Source organism: Naegleria fowleri (assembly GCF_008403515.1).
Source record: "Naegleria fowleri strain ATCC 30894 chromosome Unknown tig74, whole genome shotgun sequence".
In the NCBI taxonomy this organism is placed as follows: domain Eukaryota; phylum Heterolobosea; class Eutetramitea; order Acrasida; family Naegleriidae; genus Naegleria; species Naegleria fowleri.
This window is the reverse complement of record NW_025408006.1, coordinates 55,303-71,664: the sequence shown is the minus strand read 5'-3', so window position 1 is coordinate 71,664 and position 16,362 is coordinate 55,303. Positions and strand designations below refer to the sequence as shown.

General features: G+C 38.2%; 8 protein-coding genes across 8 annotated transcripts; 7 read left to right on the top strand and 1 right to left on the bottom strand.

Annotated features, from left to right (window-relative positions):
• Positions 1 to 396: 396 nt before the first annotated feature.
• On the top strand, positions 397 to 1,683 carry FDP41_009866 (uncharacterized protein; the record flags this gene model as incomplete). Its single annotated transcript, XM_044713870.1, has 1 exon — positions 397 to 1,683. One exon carries the CDS (start codon positions 397 to 399, stop codon positions 1,681 to 1,683), a length of 1,287 nt encoding a protein of 428 aa, XP_044556359.1.
• A 328-nt stretch (positions 1,684 to 2,011) lies between these two features.
• On the top strand, positions 2,012 to 4,463 carry FDP41_009865 (uncharacterized protein; the record flags this gene model as incomplete). Its single annotated transcript, XM_044713869.1, has 3 exons — positions 2,012 to 2,367; positions 2,466 to 2,817; positions 2,985 to 4,463. 3 exons carry the CDS (start codon positions 2,012 to 2,014, stop codon positions 4,461 to 4,463), a joined length of 2,187 nt encoding a protein of 728 aa, XP_044556358.1.
• A 697-nt stretch (positions 4,464 to 5,160) lies between these two features.
• FDP41_009864 (uncharacterized protein) lies at positions 5,161 to 7,188 on the top strand (the record flags this gene model as incomplete). Its single annotated transcript, XM_044713868.1, has 4 exons — positions 5,161 to 5,308; positions 5,889 to 6,392; positions 6,586 to 6,747; positions 6,926 to 7,188. 4 exons carry the CDS (start codon positions 5,161 to 5,163, stop codon positions 7,186 to 7,188), a joined length of 1,077 nt encoding a protein of 358 aa, XP_044556357.1.
• A 551-nt stretch (positions 7,189 to 7,739) lies between these two features.
• On the top strand, positions 7,740 to 9,926 carry FDP41_009863 (uncharacterized protein; the record flags this gene model as incomplete). The annotated part of the gene is made up of 1 exon (XM_044713867.1): positions 7,740 to 9,926. The coding sequence occupies one exon, from the start codon at positions 7,740 to 7,742 to the stop codon at positions 9,924 to 9,926; it is 2,187 nt and encodes a 728-aa protein (XP_044556356.1).
• Positions 9,927 to 10,504: 578 nt separating this feature from the next.
• FDP41_009862 (uncharacterized protein) lies at positions 10,505 to 11,371 on the top strand (the record flags this gene model as incomplete). The annotated part of the gene is made up of 1 exon (XM_044713866.1): positions 10,505 to 11,371. One exon carries the CDS (start codon positions 10,505 to 10,507, stop codon positions 11,369 to 11,371), a length of 867 nt encoding a protein of 288 aa, XP_044556355.1.
• A 42-nt stretch (positions 11,372 to 11,413) lies between these two features.
• Positions 11,414 to 12,442, top strand: FDP41_009861 (uncharacterized protein; the record flags this gene model as incomplete). The annotated part of the gene is made up of 1 exon (XM_044713865.1): positions 11,414 to 12,442. The coding sequence occupies one exon, from the start codon at positions 11,414 to 11,416 to the stop codon at positions 12,440 to 12,442; it is 1,029 nt and encodes a 342-aa protein (XP_044556354.1).
• A 228-nt stretch (positions 12,443 to 12,670) lies between these two features.
• Positions 12,671 to 14,464, top strand: FDP41_009860 (uncharacterized protein; the record flags this gene model as incomplete). Its single annotated transcript, XM_044713864.1, has 1 exon — positions 12,671 to 14,464. The coding sequence occupies one exon, from the start codon at positions 12,671 to 12,673 to the stop codon at positions 14,462 to 14,464; it is 1,794 nt and encodes a 597-aa protein (XP_044556353.1).
• Positions 14,465 to 14,597: 133 nt separating this feature from the next.
• FDP41_009859 (uncharacterized protein) lies at positions 14,598 to 16,329 on the bottom strand (the record flags this gene model as incomplete). Its single annotated transcript, XM_044713862.1, has 3 exons — positions 14,598 to 14,855; positions 14,913 to 15,064; positions 15,159 to 16,329. 3 exons carry the CDS (start codon positions 16,327 to 16,329, stop codon positions 14,598 to 14,600), a joined length of 1,581 nt encoding a protein of 526 aa, XP_044556352.1.
• Positions 16,330 to 16,362: the final 33 nt, after the last annotated feature.

Here is a 16,362-nt window from a genome sequence, read left to right as displayed (position 1 = left end):
CTTCAGAATTTGTTTGGAATTTTATGAACGATCGTTCCTTCTTCTTGTACATGTGTAGTAGTGGCTGTAAAAAAAGAACGCCGCTCATCTTGGCCGCTTGGAGGGCCGATTTTTTCACCGATCGGCGATCGCCACGATTGGTAGCAGAGTGCCAATTTTACACTCAAAGGTCGAGGAGGTTTAGCTCAAAGAACGTGTATAGGAACTCAAGCAGTTTCAAGGGCCTTTCACAATTCTCTTGAAAAGGAAATATTTTAAGATTATCTCCATCGACTCTGGCTGTTTGAATGTGACTCTTTGGATCGGATCAGACAGATGCTGCTGATTGGAAATGACTCTGACCTTAATACCAACAACAAGAAAAATAACATTCCTGAGTGTCAAGTCACAACAACAATGGGTTCTGGTCTCTCCTCATCCCAACAACGAACGTCGTCTTCAACAAACAGTACAGGGTCAAGTGATGCTGCTGCTCCTTCTTGGATGAACGGAGGTCAACGTCCTCTCAGATCATCCGAATATCTTGTAGAAGCAAGTGAAGGTCCACCTCGATTCACAATAAGAAAATCAATGCCCTCGACGTCACTGGAGAGAGCAAAAGACGAAGAGTTGAAGCATCGAGAAGATCTTCTTACATGCAGGGATCTAAAGCATTCTTCAGTATCATCATTGTTCTCACACAATGAGAAGGCAACAGAAAGAAGGATAAAGGACCTGCATGAAACAACCTCGGCAGACATTCTTCATGATGGTAGATCATTAAGAAGAACATCATCCTTACCAGCAGGGACACATGTGGTTGTCGACAGGCAGCACCAATCATGCGCCGCCGAATTGGTTGACGGAACATGTCACAAGATGAGGAAGAAGTACTTGCTCACAACGTCGTTTCTTGAGGACGATTATGAACCATCCGAACCAGAAGGTTGTGGAATGGACACTCAGGAGTCTAATGATACAACAGCCATGGTTGATGGTGGGAGGTGGACAGCATCATTGAATACACAGATCTCAAAGCCCTATTCGCAATCCTTTACAATAAGAAGACCAACCATTCCTGTCGAATGTTCTTCCATGGCAGCAGAACAGTCTTCATATCATTTTTCTCAATACCATGAAAGAATTCTTACTCCTCTCCTTGAGGAGACAATGGAAATCAACCAACGTGGCTTTCCTGCTGAAAACTCTTCTCCCTCAAAGGACACTCCAAAACTATCTTCTTCAAGACAGCAGCAACCTATGGAGGACAATCAACAGCAAGTTTCAACGTTCAATGCTGCAACTGCAATGTCTCCTGGAAATTGTATCATTATTTCGAATCACAAGAATGGTAATAATAGCTTGATTCGATCTTTCAGCACAAACTGCTTTTCAAAAGACGTTCAAGTCGTTCAAAACGAATCTTCGCGTCGTGTCAAAGGTGAACTATCATCCACATTTCATTCTCTTCAATCGTTGTATTCACCAACGAAGAAGATCTATCATTCACAATCAGCTATAGGATTAAGGTCTCTCCTCCATCCATCTCTAGACAAACAAATGCTGGTAAAAGTTCCCCTTCTCACTGTGACTCGACCTGATGAACCACCTTGTTACAGTCATTTACCACCTAGCTTGAGAAATAAGAATGACAGCTCTTCATGTATAGTACACAAAAACAGGCAATACCTTGACGTGTTGTAATCTTCTTTCAATTTAAAATTCAAATCATTTTAAAAGATCCAAAACATGCACAATAGAATTAGGTGAAGAGTGTTACAACAACTGAGACCATAAGGTGAGGAATGGCAACCCACCATTCATGTACCATATATCATGCAATAACCACAACAACTGAGAACAGTTGCCATATATCATGTCGTTGAGTGTGTGGAGATTGACAATAGTCTCTCTCTTCATCCTCGTTATCCATGAAATGTACATAAATTCATAAATTCCGCCAAAAGCAAGTACAACTTTTTTTTTAAAAAAAATTGTAGATTCTTTCCCTGATTATTATCGTCCTTGAAACATGTCGGAAGTGGCGGTGGCGAGAAGTGCTCTTGCAAGTAGTCGTGGAGGAGGTAGTCGTGCCTCCAGTACTCGTGGAGTCTCCTTCCGAGAACAAGGACACGGAAGTGAGGATATTGAAATGATGGTTCAAGTGCTGAATAAGCATTTGAAAATGAATTTGACGTTGGTCTCTTTTGATGAATTATCCAGTTCAAAACCAAGTCGATTATTGGATTTGTTGAACAATTTGATTGGATACTTGTCGACTGAATACAAAGGTGATTTAAATAAGGAACCTCCCGAACAAACATTTCAAAGAGTGATGCATTTTCTTGTGGTCATCTTGGGTTTTAAACATCTCCGACAAGAGAATCAGTAAGTATTGTAACTGCTTGGAATGATGTTGTATAACAGTAATTTCCCAATCCTCCAATAATTGCGGTTTTGATTTGGTTACACCAAAAAATATGAAGGAATGAATTGGCAGCCGGTATCATTAACGGAGATCGGAAAACATTGTACCCCATCATCTTTAGTATTTGTCAGAAAATTGATGACATGAAAAAGAGAGTATACTTGGCCAAATACATGGTCGAAATTAAAGTTCCGGATGAATTTTTAATGGATCAAGAGGTGAACAATATCTATCAGCAATACAAACAACTCATTCAGAATTTTAAATCGACCCACCAGCAAACAACTACTTTGAAAGAAAGCACCCAAGATCCGGAGGAAATTAAGCAACGTATTTTCAAAATGGAACGAGAAAAGGAGCAGTTAAAAGTGAAAAACGAAGAGTTGACAAAGAAAATTCGAGAATTAACGGTATGTGATTCTTCATGTTGATTTGATATTAACCGATTGGATTGAAATAATCATCACACACTCACCAACAATTCTAACGATGTCATGACACTATTACAATAATAATAACTATCACACGTTCATTCACAACAACCCCTGTTGCAATTATTATTATTACCACAACATAGAATGATGCTGAAGCATTTATTGATCTTACTAGCAAGCTCAATAAGGAACAGGACGAACGATTTTCTCTGGAAAAGAGTCAACAAGATCAGCTGCATAAACTTCGAGAGAGTGAAGATCGATTAGCTCAAGTTCAAAAATTATTGACTGAAACCGAGAGGGATATTGGATCTGGTGATGTTGACTCTCTCATTGAAAATTTGGAAAACGTTGTCTCCAAGCTGCGAGAAGAAACTCAAACCAAGCTTCCAACAGAAATTAGTGAGAAACAATACAAGATTGATATTTTGAAGAAAGTGTCAAACATGTCGTCCATGACTGACGCTTTATTATCAGTTGACAGTGACATTCGAAGATTGAAAGAAGAAATTACCACTCTACAAGACGAACTATCTCAAAAAACTGAAAACCAACAAAACAAAGATGATAATAGACTAACCTCAATGGTCAAAGTTGTACAGAAAAAGAAGCAAGATATGGAAAAAAGACTTCAAACCAATCAAAAAGAACTCTCTAAAGTTCAAGCCAAAATTAAAAAAGTCGAGGATGACTTGAAACAATTTGAGGGGCAGAAAATTCCAACGGCTGAGGAATTTGAACAACTCAGACAAGAAGTCATGCAGAAAGCCAATGTTGCCAAAAAGATGAAAGCTGAATTGGGAGAGCTCAAAAAAGAGAACCTCGTTTTGCGAAGAACAGAAGAAATTTTAAAATCGAAAGATGAAAAGGTTGAACAATTTTTAAGAAAGCTTGAACAAGAGAAGGGTATTCAAGGATTTCGACAAATACAAAAAGAAATCATTGATGCCTCCCAAACCAAGAACGAGATTGATAAGGAAAAGGGAGAAACTTTGGAAGAAATTTCAAAAATTGTGCAAGAACTCAATGAAAAGATCAATGCTCAGAAGGAACGTCTCAAGCAACCGGTGAAGCAGCTCAAAATTCTCAGAGAAGAACATCAAACCATTGAAAATGAGTACAATGACAAGAAGGCTGTCTATGACAATATTAAACTTGGTCAAGAGAGTGAGGTGACCAAATTACGAAGTGACATTAAGGAACTTCAAGAGGAGATTGAACGTCAGCAAAGCCTTTACTACCTTTTGCAGAGTCAAGGTTCCATTAACAATGCAATGAAAAAGAGAATTGATGACGAGAAGGACTTTTTAGATCCAAAATCTGGCAAGAAGTTTTCTCTCGAATATCAATCTTACACATCCTTCCTGAAGGGAAGAATTGAAAAACTCGAACAAATGAGCAAGGAATTGAGAGAAAAACAAAAATACATTAAGGAGACACACGATCCTAACATGAAACAAATCGAACAATTTACCAATTTGCGAAAACTTCTCGAGCTAAAGATTCGTTTGCAAAAAGAAGGAATCACTGGTTCCACTCAGATAAGGCAAGCATTTGGAGCGAACAACAATAGTGACTCCTCATTTGTACAATCAGGTGTCGATCGATTGGTGATAAATTAATGATGAAAATTTTTGAAACTCGTTCACAGATATCTGTGGGATCTAACGTGACCGCAGCAGATTAGATATCCGATCTGGCCGACCACTTACATGCCGATTGGTTTGTCATTCCAAGCTTTGTTTTTTTTGATTTGAGGTGTTTAAATTATTTGCGATTGCCTTTAAGATTGACGATTGCGACTTGCATGCTTCACAACAAATAATAATTCTCTTTCTTGTATAAGAAGTGTGTATATTTGGGTATATCTGCACAGCATCACCACTGTTCTGTCGAACTTTGACAACACCAACGACCTTCCTCGCTAGTCAACATTAAAATGATGTCTCTTTGCGAGATATTCCCGTGCGTTTAATGCCGCCAAACGTCATCTGTCACTAATACAAAACTATTTAGAAAAAAAACTGTTACCTTTCAGCTGCCATCTCACACAAGTCGATTGGCCATCCAACTTTCTCTCCACAACACGAAGAGAACATTGCACTTTTTCGCTAGTTCAACAACAACCAGCCAGCCGTTGAGTGCGAGCATCGCAACCATTCCACACCAACGACAACAACATCAACAACAATTGGTGCTTTTCTTCTCTCCCTTTATCATACGCAAGCATCGAGTATACACCTTTGACTCGAATAAGTATTCAATCCTCTCTCTCTCCTTCTTTTTCAAAAACATTCAAAACTTGACATCATCATAACAATGGGCTGTTTTGGAGATTCGGGAAGTAAATCAACAACATCCAATAACAAAACGAAAACACCAAACAACAACAATGCTGGAAACGCTTCCAAGAAGGATCCCAACCGAGTGAGTGTCTTGTTGTTAGGTGCTGGTGAAAGTGGAAAAAGTAAGTTTTTTAAAATCATTATCGTCATCAGGATGCATCGTTGGTTGACTCGTTTGTTTTCGCTGATTAATGGAAATTATTGATGATATATTCGCTTTTGTGATGGTGATGAACGATTCGTGCTTGAAAATGAATGAACGAATGAACGAATGAACGAACAACAATAACTTTTGGCGGCCATGATGAACCCATCCTATGATCATTCCATGATGATGATATCATCGTACGATGTGTGTGTGTGTGAATGGATGGATGTGGACTGCTTTTGCATATCGTACGCTACTTTTGTGTTCACCACCACCACGGCGAATATATCACCCGTCTTTGTGTATATTTGTACAAAATGTACTCTCCATCACTATGACACGATATGTTGTTCGGTTCGGTTGATCAACAACATTATCAATAATAATCATAACAACAACATGATATCCATCATCAACAATCATGATGGAAATTCTTCCCAATAATATTCATCATCAATACCATGATGATGATGATATTTCATAACAACTAACACATCTCCTCTCAACAACAACAACAACAATCCTCCTCCTCCTCCTGTTTGTTGGCTAAACAGGTACCATTTTCAAACAAATGAAAATCATTCACAAGGAACCCTTCACCGATGAAGAGCGCGCCACTTTTCGTGAAATTATTTACGGCAATATTGTGAGGAATATGAGAGCCTTGATTGAGGCTTGTGAGAACTTGGAAATTCCCATTCAAAAAAATGAATCGAAACGAATTGCTTCCGAGTTTATGCAACGCATGGATGATGATGCCTTGTTGAATATTGAACGACATTGGACACCCGAGTTGGCGAATGATATTCAGTTTTTGTGGACGAAAGAAGAAGCGATACAACAGGCGTTTGCAAAGAGAAATTTGTTTCAGATTACTGATTCTGCTGCTTATTATTTTAATGCCATGGATAGAATTAAGGATCCAAGTTCGTATTTACCAAGCGTGGATGATGTTTTGAGATCGAGATTGAAAACGACTGGTATTGCAGAAATGGAATTTCACTTGAAAGAAATTGGTAAAATTGTCAAGGTTATTGATGTGGGTGGTCAGAGAAATGGTATGTTTCAAAGTGGTTTGATGGCTTGCTATTCATGTATTTATTTCCGAATGATATTTTGCATGGTATTTCAATTTGTTGTGATGAATGCATTCACGTGCTTTTTGGTGACAAAAAATCACATGTCTGTTGTGCCACCTTTTCCTTGTTTGTGACATGTTTTGTGAAACACGTTTCTTCCCATTTTATATAGAACGTAAAAAGTGGATTCACTGTTTTGAAGGAGTTGATGCATTACTGTACGTGAGCAGCTTGTCCGAGTATAACCAATTGTGTTACGAAGATGAATCGACGCAACGTCTCAACGAGAGTTTGTACTTGTTTGAAGACGTTTGCAATAATCGTTGGTTCAAAGGTATGTTTGCTGTTGGTGACATTGTTGAGAGTGGCATAACCGGATTGCTTTTTTGAATTATGTTGTGATCGACCTGATCGTTTCATGCACCTTTTTTGTGTGCATGCGTGATTGATATGGAAATGTTGCATGTCCATGACAACACGATCACTCAACTCACCCTTACTACTTCACACAGACACCGATATCATTCTCTTCCTGAACAAAACTGACGTTTTCAAAGAAAAAATTGAGACATTAAGAGATCTCTCTAAATATCAACCCGAATACACAGGAAACGACTATGAAAGCGCCAGAGAATTCATCAAAAACAAATTCTTGGAGAAGAATCACAATGCAGAAAGAAATATTTATACAGAATTCACGTGTGCAGTAGAAACTGAAAACCTAGGAAAACAATTTGTGGAATGCATTTCCAAGGTTCTTCAAAAGAGAAAGTAATTATGAACCCCAGCGATACTATATTACTCGTTGTTACGCTCATGTGTTTCCACAAAATTTTAGTTTGGACCATTCCAGTTTTTATTGTAATATTATGAGAAGTTCAAATTCACTATTCTGATCAGACTGCTACCGCTTCTACTACTTTCAACCTTCTATTGAGCAACAACAACCACTCCCATCTTTTGCACGTATGTGATCCTTCTGAAAGAGTGTCAACCCCATTTTTGATCATCCACGACCATTGTATCTATTTCCAATAAATACAAGATTATTACAACAACAAGGTAAGTTTGATTATTATAATGATTATTATATAATACATTTGACTTGCAATCCTTGTGACAGCGTGTTTGGATTTTGGTGATTAATTGATGAATTTTCCACACATGTCGAAATTCCATTCCCGTCATATACCCTTAAAAATTACATTTTCTTGCAACATGTGTGAAAAAGAACCCAACCACATACTTCCATAATTAGCCAACACTTCATTGTGTTTTTTACTTCAATGATATTTCTTTCTAAAATTGCGTTCACTCAACATACGAATGTCACTTCCGCCCCTACAAGCAAACAACAATATTTCTCAACAACAACAAGAGCAGCAGAATGATTTCTCCCAAGCACCAATTTTCCATGCTGACGAGTATTATTACCATTCCGAACCACCAACAACAACAACAACTACAACAAACACTTTCAATCAAAGACGAAGAAGACGAAAGTCATTCACATTTCACAAAAAGTTTGCATTTCTATCATCGCCTTCCACACCGGATTGGCTTGGACGGGATGTTTTTAAGAGTTTTCTAACTAACATGAATTCAACAAGTCATTCTTCCATGAGTGGTGGTAATAGTGACAACAACAACAACTCTTCAAGTTGCTTTCAATTAGAAACAAATCATCATGCCACTCCACATCATCCAAACATTAGCAATGGTCACCACGAGAATCACAACATTGTGACCAGACCAAATTCTTCTGAAAACCTTAACCATACACAATCAGCAAGTGGACCCAGTCGTGCAATCAGAAAGTCAAGTCCCTCCACGAACAAATTAATTTCAACTCCTCTTAAAATTTTACCTAAAAGTAGACCTTCGAAAAGTTTCAATTTCATTGATGAAGCATTGGGAGATCGGTTCGTCTTTTATCAAATTATGGCCTTTCTTCCAATGAGTGCTTGTTTGGGATCCGCACTCGATTTGGCAACCTTATTTGAGTTTGAAAATGCAAATCATTACACACATTCGAATGGAATGTCCTCTTTGTCACAACCTCTCACACGAAGAGACATTTATCAACGATTTGAAAATGGAAGTAGTTTATTGAATTGTATGCTCGTTCACTCGAGATGGTATCAATTACTCAACGATGAAGTATTTTACAAAATTATTGTGACTGAACAATTTCCAAAATATTTTGAAATGTATTACAAATATCCAGGTGGAAGGACCTTGCAAGAGGTGGAGGTGTATCATTGCTCATCCTTTTTCGAATCGAATTCTGTCACGTGTCATCAAAATTCAAATTCTTCCTCCACAGACAAGATTCAAAAAAAAACCTTCCCTCAACAAGAAATCTCCTTCTTCGAACCTCAATGGAAAATGATTTTGATAGATATTCTTACCGGAATGTGTTGGAGTCCATTCATTAGCCGAGAAAAAGAATATTGCTACTTTCATCCAAATACTTTTTTTGCAAAAGAAAGTCGATGGAAATCATCTCCTTCTTCACTCAATCATCATCACTTTTATCATGCTCCAAATTCTCCCAATCCTCATTTGAATATGACAACGACAACGACGACAACCTCGATGGATTCGAGTCGCTGCTTTTCACCTCCCTTCATGCATCCAAACTCTTCGTCATTCCTGATGATTTCCAGCTCTGGAGGGCCCTCCTCAACCAACTCTTCATTTCATCTGAACATGTCTGCGGTATCATCATCTTCAGCAGATTTAACCGTGACCACCTCTAACACATTCTACACCTTTCCAAAACGGGGAGGAGTGGTGTGTGAAAATGGAAAAGTCATTAAGGCACCCATTGAACACATTCCAAGACTTAAATGTACTTATCAATTGTTTCGAATGAATAAGCCCATCTTGTGTGACATGAATGTTGAATTTCAAATCGTGGAAGAACGAAATCGAGATTTCAAATCTCGTATACATGAGGACAATTTTATTTTGTTGGGAATTGTGGATAGTGACTTGCTCTATTCACATGGTGATGTTGTTGGAACTCCCACACAAACAGCTCTTGTGAATGAACCCATGAGTGAAACGATTTCTGCAAAATTCAACTATCTTGGAGTTTACAACATTCGATCTCGATATTGTGGAAGATCCAGAGAAGTGGAATTGAATTTAGGATATGCCAGCAATGGATATTTATGTTATTCAACAAGTAATGCTGGTTTATTTTATGACAAGTGGAAACCAGGAGATTTGATCTCATTTGAAGTGACAGGAATTAATCACTTCTCGCGAAAACGAAAAAGAGATCGAAAGAAGGAATACGCCCAAGTACTCATTCGGCACAATGGAAGACATGTGACAGTCATTGAAGATTTCATGTTATTGAATGGTCCTATTTCCAGACAAGACTCGATCACACCATTTCCCAAGCTCTATTATTTTGCATGCAATTTTTATTATGGAGGAAATATGTTGAATTCAATGGCCTATCCCAGTGGAGTGAAGATTCATTCTATTAAGTATTTGTAAAAGGATTTCTATTACAATAATTACCTATGGTCAGCACAATTCTCTTAAGTATTTGTAAAAGGAATTACCTATAGTCAGCACAATCATAGCATTGAAGACGAGGAAACTTCAACCCTTCTCTTATCATAAACGTTGGTTCGGATGATGAAGGATCTGAGCCATCACCAATGCTGCTGTTGTTCATGATGTGGTCTAAGGAATTGTTTTAAACAACAACCAATTCCAGTTTTTTCTCTCGAATCTTTCTCACCAATCTTTATGTTTTCAAATATTTCAAAAAGGTGGTAATCTTTGGTGTTGGAATTGATGGGATTGAAAATTATGAGGCCTGGTGCCAATGACATTTAATGCAAGTGTGACAGATTACCGTCCAACATATTGGTGCGAAGTCTCACAAGAAGTGGATCAGCATGGAACAAGAACATTCCCGATACCTCTTCTCCACTCTCCTCCAAGCAGCCATCATCTGAAAGGGTGATTCTCCTCATCAATATGATCATGTCGGTGTTGAGGATGAATGGAAAACCTTTTCCTCCTCCTCCTCCTCTTTGGATGAACTTGTTCAATTCAAAAAGGCCATGCGATGGGTCATTTTGAGAGGCATGCAAAAACCATACAGTGGAGTGAAATTGAGTGTCTTGAAAAACAATGCCTTCTCCTCCTCCTCACCATGGCGGTGGTTTGGAACGAGTTCGACAAGTGGTAGTAGTAGTAGTAGTAGTAGCAGTTCTAATTCATCTTCTTGTTGTTGGTTTCAAGTGAGAGATGCGTGGGAGTGGATGACAGGATGGATCGAACGAATGGCACAGCAAAAAGAAACAGTAGCAGCATCCTGGAGTGGCCATTCATTGAATGACAACACCACATTGCAACATGAGACATTCAAGTCTTCACACTCTTCACTCACTTCTCAACTTGTAGAATGCATGGCACAATTCATGAAATCATGGGGATGGATTGAACCTCTTGAAAGTGGCGGTGAGACACAACAAATGTTCAGTTTTGAAAAGAATCCATCACAACGGTTTCGAATGAATCCACACCTTTCAAAACCACGTCTCATCGTTGTGGGAGGAGGAATGTCTGGATACAAAGTGGCCAAACAACTTTCAGGAGATTTGTTTGAAATCATTCTCATTGATAAGGAGGGAACGATGGATTTAGTTCCCATTTATCCGACCTTAATTAGTGATAAGAATAATATTCATCACATTTCCATTTCTCATAAGAAAACACTACCCTCCAACGTGAAATGTGTGAAAGGTGTGGTGATATTGGCCTCTCAAGTCGGAGTCATTGTGGAAACACTTGAACCTCAAGAAGAAAATTTTGAAGTATTTAAATTAGATCATGAGCACTCTGCTGAAAGTTCAAGAAGAACAGAGACCAGTCTAAATACAGAGCATGCAAGATTATCTGGAAGACTCAACAACTCCCCTTCCTGATCGATATTTTATGAAATTTGATTATTTGGTGTTGGCCCCTGGATGTGCACGTGCTGGAAAAATTTTCCAATCCAATCGGGTCCATCTTCCTCACAACGAAATGAAATCCAATGGATAAATCCCTATGACGCCAATTCTTTAATAGAATCTCATGCTATTATTGAACAATTATCAGAAGAGGAAGAAATCTGTGTTTTGGGAGGAGGTTTCGTAGCAGTGGAAGTCTCTGGTTTTCTTGCTGGCAAGTATCGAGAGAGAAAGATCACCATGATTCAACGATCGAATCAACTCATGAAACCAATTCAAGATGCACACCATGCTGTCATGAATATTTTCAAGAATTCTCTCCCCAATGTGAAGGTCATGTTAAATTCTGAAATTGTTTCACAAAACGGATCAAAAAGTTTCATTGTAAAAACCAAGAGCAATGACACGTGTTGCTCCACTCAACATTCCTCGAGTACTGAAACTCAAGTGGGCTGCTCGGTATGCTTTATTTGCACTGGAATGAAACCTCAGGTCGATTTCTTGAGAGACTTTTTTTCTAAGAGTCTTGATTCGAATGGATTTATTTGTGTGAATGCTCACATGCAAGTGGAAGCGATGAATTCAAAGGATCATCATGTCATGACACCTTTTTTAGTTCATACCAATAATAATAATAATAATAATAATACTTTAAAGGATTCGGTCATCACCTACAGCACCAGAACTCATTATGACCACATTTTCGCTATTGGTGATGCCACAAATGTGAAAGAAACAAAATTAGCCTCACACGCACACAAACATGCCAAAACTGTCAACACTGTCTTGCGTCAAGTGTTGCAATCCTTTCCTCGCTCACAATTGGATACCTACACACCACGTGGTTACTCTCGACCTCAAACAGTCATTATTGGACCTAATCATGGATTATGGATCAAGGGAAGTACCTTATTGTTAAATAGTTCGATGGTGGCTTATTTTAAGGAGAAATCACAAGCTATGAAAGGACGAGTCATGGCCAGTCGTGGTGACGGTGATGGCTCTATAAATGCAGCAAAGGAGAAAGAAATGGAGAGAAAGTGAAACACACGGTGCACGGACTTTGCATTTCTTGTTTTGCTTTTTGGCTTGCCACCAAGCGAGTTTTTTGACCTTGGTCTCTTCCTGCGCTGGGTTTCCTTATCAAGCACTGTGCAGAACCGGGTGGTCATTACTTTTCGTTTTCGAATGAATAAATGATCATAAGGTGGAATAACCCGATTTAGAAATTCCCGCCAACCAAATTAACGTAACATACAGTTTTGAAAAAAAATGAAAAAAAGAAACAGCTCGAATAATGTGTTTTGCAAATTTGCAACTCGGAGAGGAGAGATCTCATGGATGAGTTCAGAAAGATATCTTCTGAATGGGGTCCATCAACATGAACATCATCCAGTTCTGGATCTTACTTGCGAGAGTTTGGAAACTATTGAGAATGATGGACTTTCTTTTGAAAGTATTCAACAAGTGCTTTCGGAGTTGCAATCTCAAACGATGCTTGTATCTGAGAGGTTAATGACCTCGCATCATGATGATGAACTGCTGGATGAACAACCGCAGGACCAGTTCCGAGGAAATAATTCAACTCTTCAAGGATCCTCTTGTTCAAATGTCAATCATTTAGAAAAATGTCAGCCTCCAACTTGGGCAACGAAAATACAGTCTTGTGATGACGTTGGAAATAATCAATATATGAGAAATGCTTCAAAGTCTCTCATTGATACAAATACAGCTAATGAAAATAACTTGGATAAGGAAAATCATTGTCCTCGAAACAATTCAAATATCAACACAATACCGAATACTCATCGAAATGCTTTCATTAAGAATGACTTTAAATCACAAAAACGAAGCCGACCAAAGGAATTTGTTTTTGAGGATGAAAAAGAATGTACATTTAAACCCAAAATCAATTCGAGTTATGCCACAGCAAGACCTTCAAATTCAACCATTCCCTTCGCAGAAAGAATGTTGATATGGCAGCAAAGAAAAAACGAACAAATGAAAAAGAAAAGAGAAGAAATGAAAAAGGAAGAAAGTTCACTTTGTACATTTAAACCAAATGTCACCAATCAAATTCTCGAGAAGAGAAACAATCATTCACACAATGAGAGTGATCTTTCATACCACCAGACATCTGATATGACATCATCTATTTCTTCTTCCGTCTCTCAAGGTTCTTGTCTAAAGTTATACGAAATGGCAGCAACAAAAGAAAAAGAAAGACAACAAAAGGTTGCAAAATTTCAGGCTGAGAAAATGAAAGAATGTTCTTTCAAACCAAATATTATTGTAGATCCAACAGTTCAACCCAGATATTTGACATCAATATCAGATACAACCAAATCAAATTCACAAGATAAGGGTGGAGGTGATGTAAAATTTGGAAATGCATCTAGATTGTCCTCGTCAAGTATTCATTTGAAAAGACCTGGATCAGCATCACCTTCACGATCGAGCACATGCAACTCTGATCTCATCTCTAATTTTTCTCGGAATTCATTTGAAGAGTTTATGGAACGACAGTTTAATACCCTGAAGAGAAAAGAAGAAAAAGTGAAATCGTTACAATCGTCTCTGCAGTGTCCTCACAAACCAGTAATTAATCGAATGAGTCAGAACATCACAAAACATAATGGTCACGAGAGAATAGAAGACCGAGTTCGATCTGAAAAACAACGAAAGGAGATTCAAGAAAAGTACTTGCATGCCATGAACACTAAAGACTGTACTTTCAAACCCAAGATTAATAAGATTTCTGAAACACTTCCCTCTCGCTCGGTAGAAGAAATGAGCAAGGGAGACTTGTCAATGAAACAACAAAAGATTGAAGCGATGAAGAAATTGATCGAACAGCAGGAATTGAAAGAGGTGACCTTTCATCCTAAAACGAATCGAGAAGTTCATGTTCGATCTGTATTGAGGATCAGTTCAGATCCTGACTCTTATCTTGAACGATTACGAATTCGAGAAGAAAAGGCAGAATTGAGAAAAGAGATGCTTCTCAAAGAGAAGGAGCACAAAGAAATGGCCGAATGTTCATTCAGGCCGAAAACTGTCTGTTGAACAATCACAGGGATTGAAAAACGAAAAGCAATGGTTTTAGAATTTGGGAATTTGAAAAAGAGAATATATTTGTGATGTCAATTCCATGAATTTCAAAACTCAAAGGAAATTGTGTTTTCGATTAATTTCACACCTATTTTGTGGGCATTACTCCCTCTGTCATTTCATAAGCAAGTTCATGATTCGTAAGGAAGAAATAGACTTGAGCTAGCTCTGTCACGAATTGGATCTTGGTAGCCTCAGTGTCGGTAGTGAATGAATATTGATCGGAAAGGGACCCTTTGCAATTTTTGTCTTTGGAGGCCTTCTTTCGGTCAATCAAAATTTCAATTCCATTTGGTGTCTTTGTGAATGATTTCACACCCTTAATATATTCCAAAGGAACTGCAAACTGGTTATTGTGAGAGTTTCATGTCAAAAGATTCTGTTCATAACCAAGTATACTTACTCTATGCTTAATTTTCTTTTCATCAGTTTCACCAATTGCCATCTTGACGTTGTACAACTTCTTATTGGAGAGGATCACTGCTCGCTTTTGAACATCGTTTTTTTGCATGTAGAGATGGCTTTGATAAATTTCTGGTGATGGAATTATTAATGCTAAATTTTTTCATATATCAAATATTTTGAAAACAATTACGTGCATCAACAAATAAATGTAAATAGGAATCTATTTTAGCTCCTTCAAACTTACTTTCAAAATATTCCTGATTGTACTCCTTCAATAATGAAGTAAGCACGTTGACCCAAATTTCCTTATCCGCTTTTGTACAACATTGGAAATCTTTTAGCTTAAATCCTGTAAGACTTGCACTTTTGTGGAATGAGATGGTGAACACCCTGTCACGCTCTCCTGAAATTACCGAATTGATCATACACCATGGGACCTTCCATTTCACAATCCATCTTGATCTGTAATTTACATCTTCCACCGGTTCAGTTATATCGGTTTGCAATAAGAGGTTTGTGTTTCTGTTGTTTCCAAGTATGGGATCGTTTGCAAGCTCGACAGGAAGTGGTTGATCTGTAGAAAGTCCCAAACGTTTCCTCTCCTCTTCTTTTGCCTGCTTCATCAAATTGCTCGTATTGTTCAAAATTTCTTGCTCAACCTCTTTTTCGAAATCCGAAAGCTCCACATGATATGAAGGGTCTTTTTCAATGCGATAAATGTTCAATTTTCCAATGATTAAAATACATTCCTCAATGATTTCATTAAGGTTCTGTTCTGATGATGATGATTGATCGGTTGTGGAAGGAGTTGTAGGTGCACTCTTAATTCTTCCAAACTTTCCGCTTAAAATGAATACATCATCCTTGTCCATGAGACAACTCATTGGATCCATGATATTTCCATTCTCATCATAATCATACTTGTTGAATATAGAGTCCTTTGGAGTTGTTGTTGAAGGGTCCATATTGATGTGTCTTTGATTGAAGGTATTCGGGGTCTTTGGGGAATGAGGAGAGTGTGCATTATCTTCAGCAAAATCCAAATGAAAAACGTCTTTTGTGGATAATGCAGAAGGGCTCATTCCTTGTTTTGAAAATGAATCCTTTCTTTTAGAGGTGGTACTCACCATCATTGCTTGGGAGAGTTTCTTCATGAGTGGTGAGTGAGTTTTCTGTGGGGACGACGAGTCATTGGGAAAACAAAATTGGCTCTTTGAAGGACTTGAACTTGGTGAGGATGTTCCCGAGTTTACTCCTGATGTGTTGAATGCTCCTGGTATTTGTGTTGCAGGTGATGATGATGGACTGTTACTCCCATTATTATTTGCAGTGGTTGGATTCTTGGGAGGCGTTGAGGGAGAGTCTGTGCCTCCGTTTTTCTTGTCCTTGTTGGCCTTAGAAAAGAGAGCTTTCATTTTTTTTGTTGTTGAGGCGTATCATCATCAATG